The 18042-nt window shown below is 36.6% G+C and overlaps 1 protein-coding gene across 6 annotated transcripts in view; it reads left to right on the top strand.

Moving 5' to 3' along the window:
• Window positions 1-16235, top strand: part of syngap1a (synaptic Ras GTPase activating protein 1a) — an 86002-nt gene extending 69767 nt beyond the window's left edge. For 4 of the 6 annotated variants that reach the window (XM_058753547.1, XM_058753545.1, XM_058753550.1 and 1 more), the window contains 6 exons: window positions 1083-1622; window positions 3869-4327; window positions 5320-5493; window positions 7292-7503; window positions 7590-7662; window positions 13035-16235. In XM_058753547.1, coding sequence (XP_058609530.1) covers window positions 1083-1622; window positions 3869-4327; window positions 5320-5493; window positions 7292-7503; window positions 7590-7662; window positions 13035-13064 — 1488 coding nt within the window. In that variant the 3' untranslated portion in view covers window positions 13065-16235. The remainder of the gene's footprint in view (window positions 1-1082; window positions 1623-3868; window positions 4328-5319; window positions 5494-7291; window positions 7504-7589; window positions 7663-13034) is intronic. The other 2 variants (XM_058753546.1, XM_058753548.1) reach the window with 2 other exon arrangements.
• Window positions 16236-18042: the final 1807 nt, after the last annotated feature.

Here is an 18042-nt window from a genome sequence, read left to right as displayed (position 1 = left end):
ACACACACACACATGTGACGTGGAAATATTATTGTTAGTAGTAATGTTGTAACTAATTAATTATTAATAATGCTAATTTTATTATTATTATTATTAAAAATATCAATTTATGTGTTACTATGTATGTATATGTAAGTTGTATAATACATATTCTTATTAATGGCTATTTATTATGCATATAATGTAGAATAAATATTTATTTTAGTGAAGAAGTATTAAAAGCATTGTAATATTTATAATAAATATCATTAATAATATTATGATGATTATTAATACTAATTTTAATATTAATATTTATTAAATTAAATAAATATTAATGTTAATGGATATTTATTATGCCCATTACAATAATGTGTAATAAATATTCATATTAATGAATATGTATTATTATTGTAATATTTATATTAAATAGTATTAAATAATGATTATTTTTTATTAATTACTAGTGCTGTCAAACAATTAATCAGGATTAATCACATCCAAAATAAAAGTTTTTGTTTACACAGTATATGTGTGTGCTGTGTATTAGGGGTGGGCGCTATACCGGTATTAACGTGACTACCGGTATTATGTTGTGCCATGATATGGATTTTGCTATACCGTGGATATCGTTACATATTCATGGATTTCATTGGATGGACAGACTTTTTTAGCTCATATCGCCCACCCCTACTGTGTATATTTATTATGCATATATAAATACACACCCATGCATGTATATATTTAAGACATAATTTTTATGTTTATGTAGTAAATATATTTATATATAATATAAATTATATGAATATAAATATATACATGCAAATATTTTCAAAATATATACTGTATGTGTATGTATTTATATATACATAATAAATATAGTACACAGTACACACATATATTATGTAAACAATAGCTTTATTTTGAATGCGATTAATTGTTTGACAGCACTATTGATTACTAATTTTTTGTTTTATTTATTATGAATTGTCATTATAAATGTAACATTTATTATAAAGACTGCATAATAGAATATAAATGCTGTGTGCTGAACTCCAGGAGTGTGGTTCTCAAGTGTTCTGCTGTGGTGTGTGTCTCGTCAGGTTCTCAGTGTGAATAAGAGTGTTTCTATGATGGACCTGCAGGACTCTCGCATCAACAGCGTGTCCAACCTGCACTCGGTGAACGACCTGCTCAACTCGTCTCAGGGGTCTCTGGCCGGCTTCGGGCCGCTGGCCGGGGCCCCTCTCAGGGCCGGTGGGCGTGTGTCGGCCGGCTCGGGCGGCTCCAACATGTCGGGCGGTTTGCGTCTGAGTCACTCGGGCGGCCTGGCTGCGGACTCGCTGTCCCAGGCGGCTGCCATGCACGTGCCTCTGTCCTTCCAGAACCCTCTGTTCCACCTGGCGTCCGACGGGCCGCAGTACCACACCCCGCCGCCGCTGCTGCTGCCGCCCGAGCCGGAGAACGGACACGTGCCGTCCTTCGCTCACAGCGGCTTCTCCCGCAGCGAGGATCTGTCGGCCCTGCGCACGCAGAACAGCCTGGTGCAGCCCAACATCGTGCACTCGCACAGCTACAGCGACGACTTCACGCGCCACAACCAGGCCGACTACGCCCGCAGACAGCTCTCGCTGCAGGTGCAGGTGATCCAACGCTCTCGCATCTCACCACAGAACACAGTAATAGTGCTGGAGTAAATGGAGCACAATGGAGCACAAAACCAGTCATAAGAGTAATTTTTTTTTCAATTGAGATTTATGCATCATATAAAGCTGAATAAATAATCTTTCCATTGATGTGTGGTTTGTTAGGATCGGACAATATTTGAAAATCTGGAATCTGAGGGTGCAAAAAAATCTAAATATTGAGAAAATCACCTTTAAAGTTGTTCAAATGAAGTTCTTAGCGATGCATATTACTAATCAAAAATTAAGTTTTGATTTATTTACGGTAGGAAATTTACAAAATAATAATAGATAATAGGCCGTAAAACAGACACTTTTCTATAAATGGCTTTATCATGGAAATAATGTATCATTTTTTCAGCACTACAGTAATGACAGTTTGGGGTTAAATGTGTTTAAACATCATTAAAATAATGTCATAGTGCAAAAAAAAAAAAAATCATAATTTATGGGGTTCAGTACTCATAGCAGAATGACAATAAAGCTCGCTTGAAGTTGCGGGAGTCTGTGATCATTTACGAGTTTTTTTATCAATAGAGCGCAACAAATCATTTGGACCCTCCGAAAGCCTTGATCATACATTGCTTTTCTTCGTCTTGTATAATTAAATGTGATGCCATTCATGAAAAGGGCTAATGCAATGCGTTTTTACAGTTGGATTTCTAAAAGGTTTGAAGTTAAGACCTTTTTTAGGATATTTTTGTCGAGTTGATATAACTCCAGACAAACCTCTGATTTCAGAGAGACGCGCAGACCCCAACACAGCTATTGATTTGCGCTTTCATTCATTATCATTCATTTATAGGCTATAGTTTACACTCATTCACTTTACACATCCAGGCCCATAGCCAGCTATGAGGTCCAGACCTCCGTAAATGTTTCATGTTCAAAAATAAAATTTGAAAACGTATGAAAAATTATTTAAAATAATGTCGCTGAATAAATTCATGTGGCTGACTCGCAGGAGTGAAGGAGCTTGGCGATGTTGCCAGATCTAGTTATTATAAGCGTCGCTGGACTTGTTTTAATACTTAATGTAACAGCTAATAAAGTAATTAGGGCATTAATAAAGTGGGAAGATGAAGGTTGAGGTTAGAGATTCTGTATCCTATTTGCAAAATATAAGAATTAAACTGATTTTGGTGCATGTTTCAGGAGATTTGTTGTGTTTGTTTTTTTGTAGCAATATCTGGCAACACTGCTTCGCCGGCACTGACAGCAGCAATCAAAAAAGGAGCGCGCGGATAGTTTATTGCTGAGGAAATCACATTCGTTACACAAACTCAATGATCACCGTGATATTATCTGTACCAAACTGTGTCAAACGCTATCAAAGCAGTACTAGCCATTATTATTGCACAAATCTTAACAACCGCAGACCTCACTAATGCAGTGCTGTTCCAGCAACATGTGATTGTGTGCCGAATATTTGTTCTGTTATTCATTTTGAAGCCATTATCCGTGCCTTTCCGAATAAGGTATTTGCTTCGGGCACATCCCTAATGATTATGTATATTAAGTACTATAACAAAACCTCATATTGATACATATTTATTGTAAATATTATAATTATAATAATTTATAAGTATATTAACGAATGTTTGTTATGAATACTGTAATGTTTATTATAAATATTTATTATAAATTATAAATATTAAAATATTTCTTCAGGATTTAATTGGATTAAAATGATGAAATTATTGTTCCATTGGATTCTTAATCTTAATAATAATAATATTATTTGATCTTATTAATTATTAATGAGGAAGGTCTTAGACCTGCAGTGATCAGCAGGTGGGAACCCTGGATCAGTGATATTTTAGTATTATTGAGTATTATTATAGTTTTTATTAATATAATAATAATAATTTTTGTTATTTTTTTTTTCTCTTTCTTTCTTTTTTTATTACAGTTTTAGTAATTTTGTTATGTTTTATCATTTTCATTAGTTTTTTTATATGTCTGTACAGTTTTATTATGTTTTATTTCCATTTTAGTTATTTTATTAAATCAAGTTCAACTAAACAATGAGAAATGTTGCCTTGGCAACTAGATGAAATAAAATGCATTTTTGTTATAATATCTTTTATTTCCACTAATGTCACTGTGTTTCTAGTAGCAAAAATGATTTGTAAAGGTTGTAGTTGACTTAACTCTACCAGTGCTGAGAGTCTGTGTGTGTGTGTGTGTGTGTGTGTCTTCAGGAGAATCTCCAGCAGCAGGTTCTGATGGGCATCGCCCCACAGACGGCCACAGGCACGGGGACGCCCGCTTCTCTGGCCACGCCCCCCACCACCATCCATCCTGTCCGTCAAGCCTCCATGGCCCCGCCTCCTCCTCAGCGCATGAAGCCTCAGCCCTCCCACCAGCTGTCCGTCAGCTCGGCTGTCAACTCCACACCGCCCAAGACCCGCCCCCAGAGCGGGAACCTCCTCCAGTCGCCCGACTCCAGCTTTGGGGGGAGGCAGTTGCCGAGGCAACAGCTGTCGGTGAAGGATAGCCCCGCCCCTGGCCTGCCGCATCAGTCCAGCACGGCCTCGGAGAGCCCCGCCCCTCAGGGCGGAGCCAGTGAGAGCACAGAAAACACACCGAGCAACCAACCAGCAAAATCTGCACAGCAGAGCAACCAACAGCACCTGCTCAAGCCAACCATGAACAAACAGGTCAATACACACACACTCACTCACACACACACACACACACACACACACATATGTTCGTTTTTGTGAAAAGTGGGGACATTCCATAGGCGTAATGGTTTTTATAGTGTACTTACTGTATGTGCTATTGACCAACACCTACCCTACACCTAAACCTACCCCTTACAGGAGACTGTGCATTTCAACTTTTTTGAAAAAAACTTAATTCTGAGTGATTTATAAGTGTTTTGAAAAGTGGGGACATGGTTCAATGTCCTGAGATGTCACCTTCACCTTGTAATACCTGCCATACCCTCGTCATTATACACATCTATGTCCTGACTTTTCACAAAAACGCGCACACACACACACACACACACACACACACACACTCACACACACACACACACATACACATACACTCTCTCTCACACACACACACACATAGGCGTAATGGTTTTTATACTGTACTTACTGTATGTGCTATTGTCCTACACCTAAACCTACCCCTTACAGGAGACTTTCTGCTATTTCAGATTTTCAATACACTCCATTCTGTGTGAAAAGTGGGGACATGGAGTAATGTCCTGAAAAGTCTCCTTCTCCTTGTAATACCTGTCATACCCTTGTCATTATACACATTAATGTCCTCATTTGTCACAAAAACGCACACACACACACGCGTGCACACACTATGGCTGTGCAATTAATCGCATGCGATTGTCATGCGCATCTCGTCAGTAAAGCCGGTTCCGTGATTAGCAGTAAATCTCCATCACCTGCTTTCAGATGAAGCGGCATTTACTACACAGAGCCGTAGTTAACTGACAAGCTAAGCAATATCACGTTCATAATTGCAAATTAATCTCTTGCGATAATGAACGCGATATTGCCTAGCAATATTTTGTGGTCCAGGGTCACATATAGTCTCAGATTCTGCTATAATCTTCGGATGTATTCTCATGTTGTCTGTATGTCAGATGAGCGTCATGTTTTCTCTTTGTTCCTTTGTCCAGGGCTCAAAGTCTCCGTCCACTCTCAATACTCCCTCAGCTGCGTCCGAGCGTACGGTGGCCTGGGTGTCCAACATGCCGCACCTGTCTGCAGACATCGAGAGTCTGCGTGTGGACCGCGAGGAGTTCAAACTGAAGGAGCACTCTAAGAGCATGGATGAGTCCCGTCTGGACCGGGTCAGTACTGACGCTACTATAACGCGTGTTAAACAAACATGACACAATCATAAACACATTGATGTTTAATGAAGTTAATGAAATGTCTGTAAAGTTATATAAAAAAGTATATGTATAATAATTAAAAGTCCAGCTCATATTTCACTTCAAAATCAGTTTTTTTAATTATTATTAATATACACATTAAAAATAATAAATAAATAAATAAAATCCTTTATGCAAAAATATTTAAAATTTGATTTTGCATCAAGAAAATGTGTTGGACCAAGAGTTTTTTTTTTTGATTGTTTGTTTTTTTTGCATTGTGAAATTATTTTCTTGATAATTAAAAACTGTAATTTTTTATTTAAGATTAAAACAGCATTAAATTACCATTTAAAATTTTAAGAACAGGCAGCAAAACATACTTTTTTAAAATTAATTTTAAGTGTGTTAAATTGTCAGTAAGATAACGTGCATTAAAAATCATAATGTCTTATTTTTAAAATAAATAATACATATAAAAATAAATTTGTATTTTTATGCAAAATACTTAAAGGTGCTGTATGTAGGATTGACACCGAGTGGTTGAAATAGGTATTGCAGTCCAAATTCAAAATATTGGAGACGGTTATTTTCACCCGGCCCCTCCTCCTCAGACTTGACGCACACGCAGGTTGCCAGATTAACGACACCAACAGAAACGAGCGCACATGACGATGAATACAATTAAATACGCTGTGTTTTCCACCAACTGGCAACCCGCGGTGCCGAAATACAATTGGGTAAACTAGCAGTGGGCGGGTTTCACAAACCATAACAAACACAGACATTCCGGGCCGGAACGCACATTTTCAAAGGAGAATAACTGACTGTAGCATTGTTTTTCAGATAAACAAGTATGTTAACTTAGCATGTTTCTTAAATATCTGCAAACATATTATGGTATTTTTATGCTTTAGTAGAGTCAAAATCCTACATACAGCACCTTTAAAATTACATTTTGCATAAAAAATGAAGACATTTTGCATTGTGACAATTTCTTGATAAGTAAAGGCTTCGTAATGCAAATAATTTATCAGAATTATTCAGCATCACAGTAATAAGAGTTAAGGCCATTGCACACTGAGACCGAAATTTTCACATGCGTTTTTTCGTATTCTTCATCCTTTCCTATTAAAATGAATGCTACGGATGCGAAAACGCAGAAAATCAAACCTGATCCGAGGCAGTGTGTAAACGTGATTGTTACAACGTGAGATTGTATTTATTTTTCAAAATGCTAAAATTTTGGACGAAAGTTTCGGACTCAGAGCTTTAAGGATTAATTGTGTTTAATTATCAGTAAAAATAATGTCAGTGCAACAAAAAATGATAATAACTTTATTTAAATGAAATGCTTTGAATGATTAACAAATTTAAAAATAAATAAATTCCTATATGCAAAATATTTTAAATTATATTTTCCATAAAGAAAATGAAGACTATTTATTGGACCAAAAGATTTGGTTTTGCATTTGACATAGTAATAAAAACAGTCCTAAATCAGCTTTAAATTTTTCTATAAATACACAATATAAATAATTTATCATAATTATACAACATTACAGTAATGAAAGTTTAGTATTAAATGTTTCAATATTAGTAAAATAATAATGAATACATTTTAAAAGGAATAAGTATTTTTATGTAAAATATTTACAATTATATTTTGCATAAAGAAATACAAAATCGTAATGGCTTTATTTTGTAAAATTTCTGAACATGTTAGATTTACCCTCATGCTCATTTTATAGTCTGTGTGCTGTTTTCTGTGCAGGTGCGTGAGTACGAGGAGGAGATCCACTCACTGAAGGAGCGTCTGATGATGTCCCACCGTAAGCTGGAGGAGTACGAGCGGCGGCTGCATTCGCAGGAACAGCAGACCAGTAAGATCCTGCTGCAGTACCAGAGCCGTCTGGACGACAGCGAGAGACGCCTGCGCCAGCAGCAGATGGAGAAAGACTCGCAGATCAAGGGCATCATCAACAGGTCAGACGCATGCCGCGCGCTCGCGACTTGGTCTCTGCGATTACCAGAGCATCCTGGGAATGTGTGTGTGTGTATGTGTGTTGCAGGTTGATGGTGGTAGAGGATGAGCTGAGGGGAAGTGGAATGCCTGACCTCAAAACCAGAATATTCACTGAACAGGTCTGTCACATGCACATCTGTAACCTTCATGCCACTCCACCAGAGTGAGCTGGTGCGTGACATCATCACATCTGTCGTGTGTGTGATAGTGAGGAGAGGAAGTGAGCGGGGCTGTGCGGTGTGAACCATGTGACCCAACACTAAACATTTCTGTGCAGACGACCTCGCTGATCATAAAGAAAGAGATTCTGTGTAGCTTGTGTCTCATAAAGACACAGTTGCTGTATGTTGTTTACAGTAACGTGACATTATTCTAGAGATTATTCTAGAGTTGATCTGCTATGCATTACAGGTGTAGGTGTGTGTGTGTGTGTGTGTGTGTTTCTCAGTAGCTCTGAATACGTCTCATCCAGTCAGAAGCTAGAGTCTAAGGCCCCGATCACACCGAACGTGTTTTTTTCAGTGAGAGGCGCCTTTTAAAATTGTTTTCTGCTGGCAGTGAGCGTTCTGCAAGCTCTTTATGCGTCCCGGGCGCCTCGCGTTTTCGCCGCTTGCTGCGCCTCGCATTTTTGCATTTGAGCGCCTGAAGTTGAAAAAAAAAGCAACTCTTGAGCGGAAAAGCGCCCCACGTCATCGCGTTTTTTTCCATTGTCCAATCGAATGAATGGAGAGGCGGGCCTTCCGTTGTGGTGAGCAAATTTCCCCGTTGCTTAGACAGTCCGGAGACTGCAATGATGCAGGAGAAACTTTTAATGTCTGTCGCAGGTTACCCGGAGCTGGATTTTTTAAGGTTTTTGCTAATATGTCAGTTTACTTAACAGCAAAACCCAAACATTTTAGAGCGCTCGTGCTATAATCCTTTGATTAGACTGACAGGACAGCTGATTTGGTGGTTGCCTAGCAACATAAAAATTTTTTACAAGTCACCAAAAAAAAGGCAGTGCAGTGTGCCTCGCGTTTTCAGAACTAAAAAACGCGTTCGGTGTGATCGGGGCCTAAATCTGTTTATTAACATCAGTTTGACTGGGATTAATATAACGATGAATATAGCAATAACTTTCCAATAGCTACAGTGATAAATAAACAGATAACTGTAGTGATAACTACATCAATAACTATACCAATAACTATAGTGATACTGTAACAACTATAGGAATAACTATAACAGTAACTATTAGTAAGTTATAACTTACTAATAACTAGTGATAAATAAACCGATAACTGTAACAGTAACTATAATAATAACAACACAAATAACTATACCGATAACTATAGTAACAACTTACCAATAACTAGTGATAAAAAAGCTGATAACTGCACTGATAACCATAACAGTAACTATACTGATAACTACAACAATAACTATACCAGTAACTATAGTGATACTGTAACAACTATAGTAATAATTATAACAGTAACTATTCCGATAACTATAGTAATAACTTACCAAACTACAGTGATAAATAAACCAATAACTGTAGTGATAACTATACTGATACCCATAACAGTAGCTATACTGATGACTACAATAATAACTACACCTACAACAATAACTATAGTGATACTGTAACAACTATAATGATAACTATAACAGTAACTATTCCGATAACTACAATAATAACTACACCTATAACAATAACTATACCGATAACTATAGTGATACTGTAACAACTATAGCAATAACTATTCCGATAACTATAGTAATAACTTACCAATAACTACAGTGATAAATAAACCGATAACTGTAGTGATAACTATACTGATACCCATAACAGTAGCTATACCAGTATCTATATTGTTTTATATTTACAATTTATTCTTAATCCAAATTATTCATGTGCTAATTGAGCAAACAGCAATTAAGATCATGCAACAGAAGTGCACTCGCTCTCTCTCTTCTTACCGTCAAGTAAATTTAGTAACTTTTGGATTGTTTTATTTACTTGCTTTTGGCATATTGGACCAAACCACAGACAATCCGTCAATGATACATTCAATGGTATCTGTGAGAAAGGGATATTCGCTTGATAAGCTCACGCACCTGTGCTACCACATGCTCAATCCACTCTGCGTGCTTATCAGCTCTTACACATCAGCTATACAGGCGTGAATGTTGCATGTTTAACGTTATATTAATGTCATACATCTACTTCATAGACTCTATTCTGCACTCTGTTGTTCTGTTGTTGGTGTTTCTTTGTCTGGACACAGCACTGTTCACATGCTGTGTGGTATCTGAGCATTTTAACGAGTACAGGAGCGTAGTATTGCGCCCAATACCAGTACTGGCGCATCTGTAACGATAGCTAACTACAGTGATAAATATACTAATAACTGAAGTGATAAATCCAGAGTTCTGTCATGAAACTCTAGATGGTGCAGTCCAATAGGTCTAACTCAATCTGACATTATCACATCATCACATGGCACAGCTGATTGGTTCTTTTTGTATCGGCAGCCAATGAGCTTGCTGCTCAACATTCAAATACTTGGTTTGCTGTATCAGTTGCAGCGCGCTCAGAAACCTTCCACCTTCCCCAGCTCCACCTGTATAGATCTGCTACAGGGTGGTTCATGTATGCTATATATGGGGGGTTTTCATATGTGTTATTTGTGCAGCAGCAGTATTTCTTACATGCTCACAGCAGCATGTTGTGGATGTATTGGCAGTAGCAAGTCTCGGTTCTTGCTCTGCCGCAGCAGCAGATCTATTCTGCCAAGACCAAACACATAAACATTGTCATGTACATTACCATCCCAATCCCTCCGAGAGTTGTCATGATAGAACTATAGTGATAACTATACTGATAACAATAGTGAAAACTATAACAATAGCTATAGTGATAACTGTACCGATAACCAAAACAGTATCTATAACAATAATTATACTGATAACTATAACAATAACTACACTGATAACTATAAAAAATAACTATACTGATAAAAGACTGGAGTAATCATGCTGAAAATTAAGCTTTGCTTCACAGGAATAAATGATATTTTAAAATATAGATATTAAAATAGGAAACCAATATTAGAAATATTATTTTGGGGGTTCTGTATTTTGAAATAAATACAGCCTTGATGCGCAAGAGACTCCATTAAAAAACAAGGTCAATTATTTATCAGGTTTATAATATAGGCCTAACATAATATAATATCAAAACAAACTAAAGCATTTAAACTAATAGAATAGAATAGAAAACTGAAGCAAAACTTCAAAACAGATCTGTAAGTTAAATATTTTCCAAAAACGTAAACATGTGAATTCTTATATAGTTATCTAAACATCGCTATGAAGTACAGTTTGCACAATACACCTGTGTGTGACTGTAAATGTCTCAGAGTTTTGTTACCGTTCTGTGCCCATCATCCGTTATTTCCAGCACTTAATCAAGCCACTCTTCTACATGAGGACGTTGAGTTGGCTCTTGATTTGAGCTATTTCGACCGCAACCATTGAAATATTCGGTTTCTACAGCGACTCATCTGGCGCACATCATTTCTCTTTCTATGAAACCTGTAAACCGCAAACTTGTAAACTTGTGCGTGGCACATTATTCCACTGCGATAACTATAGTGATATTGTAACATTAATTATAGCAATAACTGTAACAATAACTATAGTGATAACTGCACCGATAACTATAGTGATATTGTAACAGTAAATAAAGCAATAACTATACCGATAACTATAGTGATATTGTAACATTAATTATAGCAATAACTGTAACAATAACTATAGTGATAACTACATCGATAACTATAGTGATATTGTAACAGTAAATAAAGCAATAACTATACCGATAACTATAGTGATTACTGTATTGATAACCAGGGTTTGACATTAACTTTTTTGCTCACTAGCCACAATTTTGTTGTTGGGAAATTACGTTTTATGACTTAATACTGCATACAAAAATTTATTTAAATTAATTTCCTGGTCATTTTTGGTCTGTTTAAAAGGCGTTTTCCCCTAAATGCATGCAACATCTTTCATATAACATTCTTACATTTTATTAATAATTTCACATAATATAATAAGACAATATAGGGCTGTTACCAATCAAATTAAATCAGTAACAACAAAACCGATCTTTCTACTACAGAAGAAACAGACGTGGCATTCAGATGCATTTACACAGACAGTTTAATGAAGCTGAAATATAGCACAAATGCATTTAGACTACAAAATCATAAAAGCATAAATAATATTGTGAGCTTGATGTTTTAAAATGTTTGTTTTTTTAGATAATCAAATATGAAATGTTGGGGAAAAAATGCAAAGATAAGCTAATATGAAAGTAAACTGTCTTAATTAATGAGAAGCTTGCCTTCAAACGATTCGTTCAGTCTTTATGAATGGTCCACTGAATCATTGACTCAAATTATTCAAAATTCAAAAATGCGAATCATTTAGTTTTAACGAAACACCGCTGTGTGTTGCTCAGAGATGCGCGACTGTTGTGCTTGTGCTTTGTTTGGAACTATTTTCATTAACCAAATCGAGCAAGAACAGTTAACGTTGACATTATATCCTTTCAATAAATTGAAATTCAAATAATGAACTAAAATGTATATTAACTACTCGTTTTAACTCTTGTATAAAATGTCAAATTTGCTATGGTGGTTTTCAGGGAAATCTTCACTCTCTTGGTCATGTCATGTTGCGTAATAAGGTTGTATGTTATGAATATAAAAACTAAGTTATATTTTACATTCTCTTCTTTCACTTGCCCCTTGTCCACTTGTCCCACACAAGCATTAATGTCGAGCGTACGATAACGTTCTGTTTATTCTGCAGTCTCTTTAAATGCTCGAGCTCTTTAAAGCAGGGTGAATTCTGATTGGCTGTCAATTGCTCTGAAAGTGATTCCAATGATATTCCAATGTCATTATCATCATAGTTGTGAGTGTGGACTTCATTATCAGAGCCATTATTAAAGCTTTACAGTCATTGTTGTAATTATGGTTGTTTGTGTGAATGGGCCTTTTCAGTGAATTGACATGTAATGCTGTGCAGTGTTTTGTAGTGAATACTGCATGTCTGTGATGAGCTGAAGACGGCTCACAGTGAATGAGGGCCTGTGATTGGCTGACAGTAGCAGCATGTCCTCAGAAGGAGGGCCTGTGATTGGCTGCTGGAGAATGACTTGAATTCCTTCTGTTCCATCCTCCACGTCTGTTTCCACTCGTCTCATCCACCCATCTTTCCATTTATTCACGTTGCTGACTTTCTTTTTTCAGCTGAACAGCAGGAGATGTTTAGCTGAACGTTCACGCTGCTCTCCTCCATGCGATCACTGTCATATTTTCTATCCACATGAGTTTATTTTTAAATGTATGATAAATATTGAGTTCTTGCTGTTGTGATGAATTAGAGTGTTTTAATGGATCGGGTCACTGATTCTCAGCTTCTTTTTCTCCCTCAGCCGATTTATGGTGCCCACTCTGGAACATGATTGGCCCGTGCAGGACTAGCGGACCTGTGATTGGTTGAACCTCAACCCAGGAGTGTCTGATGATTGGCTGAGAGAGAAGAGAGAGGCGGAGCCTGAGCAGGACGACCAACTCAAACTGGACAAACTCTCTCTCTTTCTTTCTCTCTCTCTTTCTCACACACGCTGAGAGTATATATATATGTATATAAGTGATATATAACTATATATTCCTCAGGTGTGTGTCTCTCTCTCTCTCTCTCCTGCTGTCTTTCTCTCTTTCCTCTGAATTTTTTTGAGCCAAATGGACGACAATCAGCATCTTGAGGCCGAAACAATCACACCGATAGCACAAAGAAAAAGACGCAGACAGACGGACGGAGAGAGAGAGACGACTTTATACGCTCTCATTCTCTTCCCATCATCCCCTGCCTCTCTCTCTCTCTCTCTCTCTCTCTCTCTTTACTGCAGGAGTGTGTTTGTGTACGTGAGTGTGTGTGTGTGTGTGTGTGTGTTTGATCAGTTGCAGCCTCAACTTCCTAATAATGACTCAATAACGAATCTTGTTTTTTTTCAAATGATGTTTTGAGGGGCTTGATTCATTCTGAGCCAATCAGACATCGGCGTGCCGCTCAGAACCCCGCCCCTTCCTGTCCTGAGTGGGCGGGGCGGGCTCTCCTCTCCGTGCCTAAAGAGCTCCATCAAGAACAACAGGGCAAAAAAAGACTAGACGAGTGAGTCGGACACTCGGTTTGTTCCATGATCACGTGTTCTGACAGAGACGGTCATGTGACTCGCTCGCTTCGCATCGTGGACCCAAGAGAGGAAGAGCGGTCGTGGCTTTGCTGTTTTCTGGGTTTTGTGGTGCTTTGATGGTGGAGAGCGAGCGGACGTGTTCGTTTAGTGCTGGTGTGTGTTTGTGCCAAACACCCGGATGACGCGGTTTGAGACGCGACCGAGCTAAGATCATCCACTGAAGCTCTCTTCAGACCCTAGTGAGCCGCCCGATCCGATGCTTCACACGTCCCACAATGCATTGAGAGACAGTGTTTTACGACGCAGTGGAAAGTCTAAACGTGTATGATACTGATACATTATTATTCAGTAACTCTATTTTATATTCAAACTTCAGATTAACTTGAAATTGTGACAAATATATTACTATTGCACAATGGAATGTACTTCTGAAAGTAATAATTCAATTATTAAACTTTAGTTTTTAGGGAATATCCCAGAATTTTTCTTACACGGGTGTGTTATCATTTTAACAGTAAATCTCATTTTGCGGCACTTTGTGTACCAAAAAATAAAAGGAATTATTCATTTTCGATTGACGAATTAAAAGATTAATTAAATTTTTAGGGTTTATGCCTTCATTTGATTACTGTTGTTTTTGTTAGTAAATTTGTATTAAATCATAAACACATTTTCTTAGGCCTTATTATTATTCAAATTAACTTAGACTTTTTGATTATTAAATTGAAAATAAATCTAATTTAATTTAAAATCTTAATTTAATCTAATTTAAAAACTTAAATGGATTTCAGAGGGCCGTAAAAAAATTTTTTTTTTTTTTTACTTTTAATAAATTGATGGTCAATTGTATAAGTTACATAATTATGCATGTTTTTTTTATTACTAAAATGTAATTTAACCATTAAAAGGGAATTGCAGAGAAAAAAATCATAAGGCCCTATTATTGTTCAAATGAATTAAATTGTTTATGTTTTATGAATTCAATTTATTGGATTTATAGTTTAATCATTAAAGCATAATCAAGAAGAGGTTTAGAATTTGTGAAAAAAAGGGCGATATTAAATAGATTTCATAGGGATTCATTTAACCTTAAATGGAATCCAAAAAATTTAATTTGGGAAAAAATAAAGCAAATTTTAAAGTTGCCTTTCATGAATTTCTTAGATTAATTGAAATGGTAAAGTGTTTCTTTGTGCTGTTGGGACCGGTCTCATTTTATATTATTATTATTATTATATTTCTAACGAGGTTAGCATGACATGTTGACAGAAATTCCATAATGGTGCTTCCCTACAAATGTCTATTAATGTTTTTCATAAAATAGTATTTGATCTGATATTTGGTGTGATTTTCTGCTTCTTTGAGTCTGTGAGGAGCTTTAGTGGTCAGTGCGGCTCACTAGGTTTGAGAACAGCGCTTGTGCATTATTCACACACACTCACTCACACACACACACACACACACACACACTCGAGCACTGACGTCATCCGGCGAGGTCGGCTGCTGATTTCTGTACATAGAGTCCAGATTTACCGATGGAAAGTTTCTCTCATTTTAAGTCGGTTGAGTTTTTCTCTTTTCTTGGTGTTTGATGGATGATACTCATATACGCCAGTAGCTGCTTTGCTGGGGCTTTAGTCGATTACTTTTGTCTTTATTTACTTTTTTCTGTTCAAAGTATTACTTTCGTCTGCATTTCAGGTACTACTAGTTATGAAAAAATAATGATAATGAACAGTGTTTCTGTGCCTACAGTTCCCCTAGCGCGCTCTGATTGGCTGAACACGAGCGGTCACATTTACACGCGATGCGGTTCGGAGGCGGAGCGCGTCGCATTCGATAACGCCAGGGCGTTTTTGGACCGGTTCTGTATCGATACGCCGTTTCTCACCACTTTTGGCGCAATTTTGCGATCATATCAGCCAGCGTTTGTGTATAGGGGTCAATTATGCTACGACAGATTGTGATCGTGTATCTTTTCCCCATTGTGTAGCACACTAGCTCTTACTGCTATGAGTTTGTCTTCATGATGAAACGAATGGTCCTCGCCGCGGGACCCAGCCGCAAATTTAGCCATAGACACGGACAAGCCATAGCATTGACCCTTGACCCTCCGACCCGATTCAGGAGCGTAGGATGTATATATTTATATATTTACCCATGGAAATATTCTCGAATGTGCGAGAGATTTGTTGATTCTAGAGTGGAGCATCTCTGAATATGGAGTGATGTTTTGAATGTTCATATTATTATTATTATAAAGATATTATATTCAAATATGATTATTATTGTAATTATGAATTTCATTTTATTGCCAATGATTGATAAACAGAAATGTCTTTCTTTTTGTGAATATGGAGAAGTTTACATTTTTCTGGGGAAATATTACAAAACTTTAAATATTTCAACAAACAAATAAATAAATATATACATGCTTAACAGGAGATGTGCTTTTATTTGCTTGAGTGTTGTTCTGTGCGCGTCTGAATATCACAAACATACAGATTCTTTATTTTTATTCAGCAAAGTACAACATTTCCATAGCAATTATTTAACCAGTAATGTGTAAACCTTTCAAGACAGCCTTCAGTTTTTTATTCTGACAGTGGACTTTCTCATTTTTATTTTCGCCTTTGTGCCCATATTTCTTTTTCTTTTCTATTTCACAATAGAAATAAAAAATACACACAGGTTGTATTAATTTTATTTTCTGGTCAGACCACTAGTAAAAGTGTAACTGAATCATATCCAGTCTTTTTTAATCAATCTCCTACATACAGTAGTGTGTGAATGTGTACTTTTGAAATGGATATATGGCATACATAATACAGTTTTTCACAGTCGCTTTGGTGCATTTCTCGAATCGTCCTTAATATTTGCAAAGAAGAATGTGCATTTCTCAAAACAATACGAAGAAACAGCACCACACAATGGATTACCTGCAAAAGCCTGTAACTTACTCAAAATCTTTAGTTCATTTCTCAAAAGCAAGTATTTATGCCAATGAACATATCAGTGCCATCAGAATGAAAAGTCCTTGTGTCGTTGTTCACAAACAAGATCAAAATGCTTGTCATGTTGTCAATATAACACTGCACTCTGTTAGTATTACCTGCTGTAAACTATGACAATAATTTGTATGACAGTTACTGTACTGAAATGCAGAAGGCTGCACGTACAGTTTTTCTCAGTGGCTTTGGTGCATTTCTCAGATCAGAAATGAAATTCTCAAAACTACTTGTTCAACCTCCACATCATCGAGTCACTTGTGCACATCATAATAATGTTTTTTCAGCGAGATTGAGTTGTTTTGAGTGGAGAGCTTCATTTTGACCTGAATATAGGAAGTTTGGGGAATTGAGTTATGGATTCATGTTTAGAGTTTCGCAAAAAAGAGGCATAATTTCAAGAAATGTGTTTAAGCAATTGAGAAAAACCGTCATGACTGGACAAACAGATGGAAAATCATTGATATATAATGTAATTGTAATTTCCTCTGTTGATGGAAATACAATTTTTAAATACATAAATTATGTTTCCATCTTTGTTGCCACAGTTTTGGAAGTGCCTTTTTCTGTTCTAAAGAAGGGGGTGCCAATACTTTTGTCCATATAGTGTATGTACAAGTCATTGGTGTTTGGTGATGGGTTTTTGGCTCAAGATCTGCATTTAAAGTCACAGCAGAGGTGTTCAGCTTGGATTAGGACTTGGCTTTCTGCATACCAGTCAAGTTCTTCCACACTGACTCAAATCAGTTATTTCTATACACAGAGGCATTGTCATGTTAGAATAGAAAAGGGTCCTGTCCAAACTGTTGCTTTAAAATTAGAAGCACACAATTACCTAGAATATCATTATATGCTTAAACATTAAGATTTGTACTCATGGAAATTACTGAAGTAGTCAAACCTGTTCATTAGAAGGGGTGCCAATACTTTTGGCAATATAGTGTATATGGACCTAACTATACTTTTATATGCATATAATTTATATATAAATATATTTAATATATAAGCAATAGATTTTTCTGAAATATGAACATGCATGTGTGTGTATTCATATATACATAATAAATATACACAGTACATGTCTGAACAAAAACCTTTATTTTGGATGTGATTAATCGTCTGACAGCACTAATTATTAACCAATGACTTTGCTGCTGACCTTCGATGATCCAATTCAACCGTGCTAGCAAACAAAAATCACTTTACATAAATATAACATTTGTGGTTTATTTTATTTT

The sequence above is a fragment of the Onychostoma macrolepis genome, chromosome 19 (genome assembly GCF_012432095.1).
Source record: "Onychostoma macrolepis isolate SWU-2019 chromosome 19, ASM1243209v1, whole genome shotgun sequence".
NCBI lineage: Eukaryota > Metazoa > Chordata > Actinopteri > Cypriniformes > Cyprinidae > Onychostoma > Onychostoma macrolepis.
This window is presented reverse-complemented; position numbering and strand designations above follow the sequence as displayed.